This window comes from Centruroides sculpturatus, unplaced genomic scaffold, assembly GCF_000671375.1.
Source record: "Centruroides sculpturatus isolate CEXI.00-Female unplaced genomic scaffold, Cexi_2.0 scaffold338, whole genome shotgun sequence".
In the NCBI taxonomy this organism is placed as follows: Eukaryota; Metazoa; Arthropoda; class Arachnida; order Scorpiones; family Buthidae; genus Centruroides; species Centruroides sculpturatus.
The window spans coordinates 689,210-697,356 of NW_019384628.1; the positions used below are offsets into that span (position 1 = coordinate 689,210).

The 8,147-nt window shown below is 26.0% G+C and overlaps 1 protein-coding gene across 1 annotated transcript in view; it reads left to right on the plus strand.

Annotated features, from left to right (window-relative positions):
- Nucleotides 1-7,786, plus strand: part of LOC111625676 (inactive phospholipase C-like protein 1) — a 60,975-nt gene extending 53,189 nt beyond the window's left edge. The window contains exons 19-23 of the mRNA XM_023368891.1: nucleotides 5,349-5,446; nucleotides 5,540-5,611; nucleotides 5,712-5,897; nucleotides 5,987-6,055; nucleotides 7,415-7,786. Coding sequence (XP_023224659.1) covers nucleotides 5,349-5,446; nucleotides 5,540-5,611; nucleotides 5,712-5,897; nucleotides 5,987-6,055; nucleotides 7,415-7,513 — 524 coding nt within the window. The 3' untranslated portion in view covers nucleotides 7,514-7,786. The remainder of the gene's footprint in view (nucleotides 1-5,348; nucleotides 5,447-5,539; nucleotides 5,612-5,711; nucleotides 5,898-5,986; nucleotides 6,056-7,414) is intronic.
- The last annotated feature ends 361 nt before the right edge of the window (nucleotides 7,787-8,147 follow it).

Sequence of the window (8,147 nt, forward strand, 5' to 3'; positions counted from 1 at the left end):
TGGCATCAAACATAGTTTGAATTAATCATAATATTAATAAATAGTGTCTACTTGATTATTGTTTGCCAATATGAGCTAAGCCTACTTCTTCCCATTTACAAAAAATATTAAAAGAATTGGATAAAATATTTTTTCATTCTAAATAAACTCTTTAACCTTCCTTCTATCTCTAATGCTAATGTTGCTAGGTCTAGATTGGGAATTCCCAGTTTACTGAACATATCAAATGCTTTGATCTCTTTACTTTTATACAAATACTTCCATGATTCTATTCATTTTGATTGGCTGTGTGTAAGAATTTTGCCATGAGTTATTTATAACCAAACTTGTTTTCTTTACCCCATCTTTTAGGCTTTCCATTTCTTTCAGATTCTTTTTCTATTGATCTATTCAGAATATGGGCTGTATGAAACAATTTCTGCATGAAGATTTTCTGCATTTTAACACATTTATAAACAGTTATTTTATAATATATAATCTTTTGTTTTTTTTATGTANAATTCTATATAGAACAAAAAAATAAAAATATTAACTATAATATAAAGAATAAATAAAATAAACTTAAAATATGAGCAAAACAATAAGACAAGTACTGTACAATATAATGTGCATTCAGTCAGCTCATTCACTAACAGTTCATTGTAAAAATCAGGAACTATCAAACTTTTCATAAATTGAAAAACTTCAATAACTGTAAAAGTTGTTGTTAATAGGAATTTCACTTGGTAAAGTATTTAAAAAATTCTAAAATGTTAGAATTTGAGAAAACTGTATTTTAACTGGTGTTTTGTTATTACAAAAAAAAATAGCTTCAATAATATGAATTAGTTATGCATACTAAATGTTATATATCATAATTTTACTTTTACTTTACTGATTGTTATGTATACATAACAAGGGAAAGTATTAGAATCATGTCAAACTGATCCTCAGAGTTTTTTGCAAATCTTGAGATCTCCTGAGCCAAAAAAGTCAAAAAAAATATTGGAAAAAATTCCATGGTTCTGTGTGTGTGTTGGCATCTATTTTATTTAATATCTCAGGATGAGATAATGATTAAGAAATGAAATTTGGCATAGTAGCTTGTATGTAAGGGGCATTGATGCTATTAAAATTTGGTGGTTAAAGGTCAAAAGAGTGGAGAGATGAAGGGAATTGAATCATCTTGAGAGGGATTGGACTTAATGACAATTTTACTCATTATTAGCATTTACAATTTTTTATAAATTTTTTCTCAGCCCTCAAAATTAAGCATTTTTCTATTTTATAATTATCAATTATATAAAAAGTTTATATAAAATTTCATAACAGATGGCATCAAACATAGTTTGAATTAATCATAATATTAATAAATAGTGTCTACTTGATTATTGTTTGCCAATATGAGCTAAGCCTACTTCTTCCCATTTACAAAAAATATTAAAAGAATTGGATAAAATATTTTTTCATTCTAAATAAACTCTTTAACCTTCCTTCTATCTCTAATGCTAATGTTGCTAGGTCTAGATTGGGAATTCCCAGTTTACTGAACATATCAAATGCTTTGATCTCTTTACTTTTATACAAATACTTCCATGATTCTATTCATTTTGATTGGCTGTGTGTAAGAATTTTGCCATGAGTTATTTATAACCAAACTTGTTTTCTTTACCCCATCTTTTAGGCTTTCCATTTCTTTCAGATTCTTTTTCTATTGATCTATTCAGAATATGGGCTGTATGAAACAATTTCTGCATGAAGATTTTCTGCATTTTAACACATTTATAAACAGTTATTTTATAATATATAATCTTTTGTTTTTTTTANTGTATTTTTTCTTTTTGAGATTTTTACATTGACTATATGCATACATTAATTTAGTTTCAATATATCACTAACATGGGTTCTCATAACTATTTAACCTTTTTCTCATAAAAACTTTTTTTATTAATCATATATTTAAGAGGAAAAAAAATCAAAATGCTGAAAATAATATGAATGGAATTAATTCTTTTGAAGACAAAGTCCTTCCCAAAAAAATAGGAACCACCATTTATTAACTTTATGTTCCAGACATTACACTTTTGGCGACTGACCTTTTCTTTTAGGCTACTGGCCGCCAAACAGTCCTTTAAAAAAAAAACACAAAAATATCCAATTAAAAATATAAACATTTTTAAAAAACAGGAACTGGTGATGTATGGATGTCTTCTATTTTCCATCATACCTTCTTGGGGTTGTTTCGGCTTTTATCTACAACAAAATAGGCGCTGGTAAAATATAGATGAGGAAAGCTGTCCCCTGGTGATGATACTTTAAAATTATTTTCGTAAATTTTTGTCCGATGGTAATAATTATGATTAATTCTTTTGAAGACAAAGTCTTTCCCAAAAAAATGATTGGAATTCTTAAAGTAGGTTTCTGTAATTATTATTAAGAGAGAATGTGTAAGAATGAAAATATAAAATTTAAAATGTAAATTCTTAGTTAGATAAATTTTTTAAAAAATTAAGAAGCATAAAGAACATTAATTAAATTACAAAGAGACAACCTTTCACCAATTAAAACTTTACATTTGAATGAATGTTTTCAGATGTGTGAATGGTGCTCTTCGGGTTCCAGATATTAAACTAATATGAAATACAAATTTGGCTAAGTATGTTTTTTATATATAATAAATACGACTAATCTGATAAGGCTTTAGCCTATGATATTATGGATGGATCCAACAAAAGAGGCAGATCATATAGAGAATGGATTGATGACTTGAAGAAGTGATGTGGAACAAATGTATAAAATCGTCAATAAATAGAGAGAAATGGAACAAAATAGTGGAAAAGGCATCAGACACCAACAGGCAGTTTGCCCAGGGTTAATGATGATGAATCTTGATAATTACTTTAAATATGAAATAAACAGCCAGATTCCTTTATCAGGCTATTAAGGCTAAATAATTACTAAGCAGTTTGGCAGGAGGCAGACTTCTATTGCTTGTTAAATATAATAATTAATTTAAATATAGCCATATTTATTTATAGTTGATTATTTAATTAGTCTGGAAATGAAAGTCCAGGGTAGTGTAATTGGCAATGCATCTGAACAGGTAAACAGGAATTAGAGATTCAAGTCCCACTCCAGGCCAATCTTTTCTTTCAGAATATTCTAAAATTAATTTTTTATGATTATTATATTTAAGAATAGATGGCTGTCTGATGGCCTGCCTCGTGCCAGATTACTTCGTATTTATTTAGCCTTAATCTATATATATATATATAAATGGACGTGATATTTCACTTTTTAGCCAAAACTACACATTGCACATGAATGGTGTTTGTATGTGGTAGTAGCCCCAAGTCTCCATTCGTGCACTATGGTGGTTGCGTCTTGATAGCTATAAGGGTTCAGGAGATATGGGGTTTAGAGTGGTTGACTTCGAAGATTTTCTATTTCGATTTTAAAAATGATCGAACCGTTTTAAATTCGAATTGGTTTGATTATAGAACAATTGTAAACGTTCCAAAAAAATTGATCAAATTGAAAATAGTTCGTTTGACTGGACGTAAAAATTCTCTAATTAGTCTGGAAACGGGGGACCTAATTTTTGCATTTTGTGAAAACGGATAAGATTGGCTATAATGTAATTATCTTAATCTTCACTATCGTTACTTTTTGCCCACAAATAAAAACCCAGCGAAGTGGGTCCTTGCAGCTAGTAGTCCAATAAAAAAAATCTGGCTATTCATTTGATATAAAGTTTTAAGTGTTAAAGGTTGCCTCTTTATAATTTTAATGAAACCATTGCTTTATTACTTTAAGAATATTAATTATTTATTATAAAAATTTAACATTATAAATTGCATTTTATTCTGTTAAGAGTTTTATGAAAATTAAAATGCTAATGTATAGTCTAGCCATACAATTTTAAATTTCAAAAAATAAAATGTATCAAAATTATAAAACGTAACTCTTATCATAATCATAAATAAGTAAAGAATGCAATAAGTCTATTTTATGTAATAAAATTCACAAAAAAATGTTTTCAACTATTTGCATTTTGCTTTAGGGTTCTTATTCCAGTTATGGATCTTAAAAGTAGAGATAATTATCTTAAAACCTTTAATGAAAGTAATTTTTTTTAATAATAATAATAATAATAAACAGATTTTTGAATAATTTTATACAGCATTTTCATGATAAATATAAATAAGGAAATGTAAACAATGAAAAAATTATCAGATTCAATTAATATTATCAAGGACAGATTCTAATTGATATGCAAAATTTTGATCATTCACAAGGAAATTAAAAGATAATGTGAAAAAATTCATGTAAATGGACATGAAATATCTATTAGAAAATAAAAAAAAACCATAATTAGTCAATAAAAATATCTAGTTTTAAATGACATTTTTAGTAATATTTAACGTTAAGAGAATTACAAAAAAATGTCATACAGTACTTTACGTCAGTTTTTCTAATTGTTTCGAATTACAAATAATATCAAAAAAAGGTTGATGATCTATGCTAACATTGCAAAACAACTTTTACATTCATACTTTTAGAATTCTACATGACAACAATTCACAAAAAAGATTTTGGACTTTGCTTTATCAAAAATAAATTAATTTAACAAGGTCACATCTGTTAGCTACAACCATAGTTATGGCAGAAAGGACTATCTTGACTCAGATCATAGTCATTCATAATGTAAATAAACATGTTTTTCAGAAAATATTTAAAAATCAACTTATTTAAATCAATTAAAAANCATTATTTTTAGAAGGAGATTATCAATTGTCTTGTATCATTTCCTTTTCTATATGCGATAAATAAGTAAATAATAATACAAGTTATTTTTTTAAATTAAAATCTCTTAATAGCCAGGAATGTTTTGCAACTCATTGCTGGATTTTGTTTTTTATTGATAAAACATTTATTACAAAATTTAATTTCAATTATTGATGAAAGAAGGTAAAATATTTCAAACTTTATAGAGTTAGGAAACAAAAATAGTTTACACTGTAGTCTCTATATGTAATATGATATATATTTAATCTCTTTATGTAAGTTATATATGAACTATAATAGTTCTTTTACTCATATATAGCTCAAAATAGCAATGCTTTATAATAAAATTAAGAAATAGAATATTAATAACTAAAACAATCATTTCTATTATAAAACATACTTTAAACATTCATATTTGTAAAATAAGTAAATTTTATTTGTTTACATATTTTTAAACAGATTTAAAGAAAATGTAATGCTTTATTTTAATTAAAAATAGTATCATTTGAACAGATTTATCATTTATGTGTAAGACATTAATTATTTACATAATAATTTGAGATGTGTAATGTTTTTAATAGGATATCGCCATGTTCATCTCAAATCCAGTACAGGTTCTGTTCTTCAAAATACAACAATATTTATTCATACCTCTGTAACAAGAAGATCAGAAAGCTTGGTAAGGCTGTCTTTAACAAAAATAAAAAATTAAAGATGGCATTCAAAAATGTAATTTAAATAAATTTTTAAATGAAGTACAATTAATTTTCAGAAATTGTATAAAAAGAAACCAAATATTTCCTTGAGACAAGTTGGAATTAAATCAATTGACGACCATTTCAAAGTATGTATTCTAACTTTATAACTGGCCAATTTAATATATTTTATATATAATATATAATTTAATAAAAACTAAATATTAAATTAAAGATTTATTTTAACAGAATGCAGCATCACTGTTATCAGATGCCCAGAGATTAAGAACAGATCATGAACAAGCTATGGTTGATTTGTGCAAGGAATGTGCTTTACCAGATAGTGGTAACATCGTCCAATGTTTGAGGGTTTTGTCTCTGAGAACAGCATGTTGCCACACAATCTCCAATATCCAAGTAATGTTAGATAAAGGAGTCAGTATCAGTAATAATATCATATTTTATAACAGTCACTTAAGCAAATAAGTATTCATCATACTGATGATGCTTATTTTAAAATATAGTTTCCATATTTGAAAGTGTTTGGTGAACTTCCTGCAAGTTTAAGTAAAGCATTTGCTTTACTTGAAAAGGTAAGATGAATTAAAATTTTTCATAAATTTAATCATTTTGAATGGAAATCATAACATATTTTGTTTTTTACTTACAACAAAAACGTGAGAGTATATATTTCTTTAATAGTTATTATCTGAAATATTATTCAAGAAAGTGTAATAATTAACTGCAATGGAATAGAATTTATTTATGTAGTATCATTAATTTGACAATTGAAGTTATTTCAATTCATTTCATCTTTATCTTTTATATAATTGAAGAAACTATTGAACACATTTTTTTCTTTATAACATATTTTTTTAACTATGGCAACTTTTGCTAATTCATGATACAGTAAACCCTTACTAATTCTTATTATTAGGAGGTGAAGATTGAGTTTACAAACGTTTCCAATGAAACCGAAAATGAGAATCTGATTATACAGTACATTAATTCATTACAATTTGTTCTACAGATTTTTACTGACTTAGTAGGTTATTCTGCTTTTATTCTGCTGAATTTATTATTACAGGAAATGAGCTCAAGAAATTTTATGACAGTACAGCAGTCTAGTAATTTACTCACTACAGCAATTAAATGCATGGTATTGCAAAGACTTCTGGTTGTCAAAAACACTTATTAATTATAATTTTTCTGTTTTCAAGAAATTTTAAATAATAGACAAATGTTTTTGAAAAATTGTCAGTTATGCAGAGTCCAAGTTAGCAAGGATTTACTGTATCTTAAAAGATTTTGAAACATTAAATATTGTATGGTAACAATTTCTGAACTTTTATTAAGTACAAAAAGAGAATAAATATTTGAATCATTGAATTAATGCAATTGAGATCACAAATAATAATCTCATTTTTCTTATTTGCCACTGACCATTGAGACCTAAGTAAATGAGAATTTTTACATTCAGAAAGATGTTTTAATATTATATTCAGTGATTCAAATATTTAAAAGAAACCAATCCTCATAGGTTTACAATAATAACTGCTATGGTAAATTATTATTAAGAATAAAGATTTTAAACACTAATTATGAATAATGTTAGAAACAATGTATGTTTCTTTATTAAACACATAAGCTTGCGAAGAAGATACTGATAGATAATTCTCACATGATTTGTAATGAAATTGGGTTGCTGTGTATGTTATATACTCAGTTATTTTTGAGAAAATTTTTTTTTTAAATTGGTAATACACTGTGCTTTTTAAGTCACCCTATGCAAGTTGAAGCATATTACTGTATTTTAGACAAAAAAAGTATATGAAAAGTAACAATAATTTTATCTTAATTGGATTTTTTTCATTTAATTTACTATAAATATTAAACATTATAACAAGATAAATTATGATGTGCAGCAAATCACTGTTATTTTAAAATTGTAGGTTTTAATGGAATTCAAACATGTGATAGAAAGTGCTGATAATTTATTGACCATGGTAAGTTTTTATGATAATCATTATTTACTGATTTTTAATGCCTAAATGATATTTAAATTGTATCATCAAATGAAATTAAAATTATATAATACAGTAGACTCAAAATTCATGAAAATAGAAGAGCAACTTAACTCTCATAAACTCAATGCATTCTGTGTCTATAAGTCAAAATAGTTTTGATATCACATTTTGCTAACTCAAAATTTAAGATCCTTTATTTTATATTCAAGTAGTTCTTTTCAATATCTGGTGTGGTAGCTGATGAATACATAGATTTAGTATGTGTCTCTTTAATCCGAATTAGTAAAATGGTAGACTTTCTCTCAGCTATTAGGTTAGGTACTCCTTTATTGCAAATCACAAATGCATTTTGGGCCTATATGAGTCCCTTTTCAGTGTAAATACTCAGAAGACAGAGTAATGCTTTTCTAATTGTATGACACTTACAATGATATTTTATATAATCCAAAAAAACACATGAATGTGTATTGAATGACACTATTACACAGGTACAATTAAAAACCTGTAAGGTATCTAAAACTATCATGTACTGTAAGACATTATCAGAATACATCATGTTTCCATTACAGTTTATCATATTTGTTAACGTTATTGTTGTAACACATGATTTTTCTGACTTATGATGTTAGGTATCTCTTTTAAAAAAACCTCTGTCATA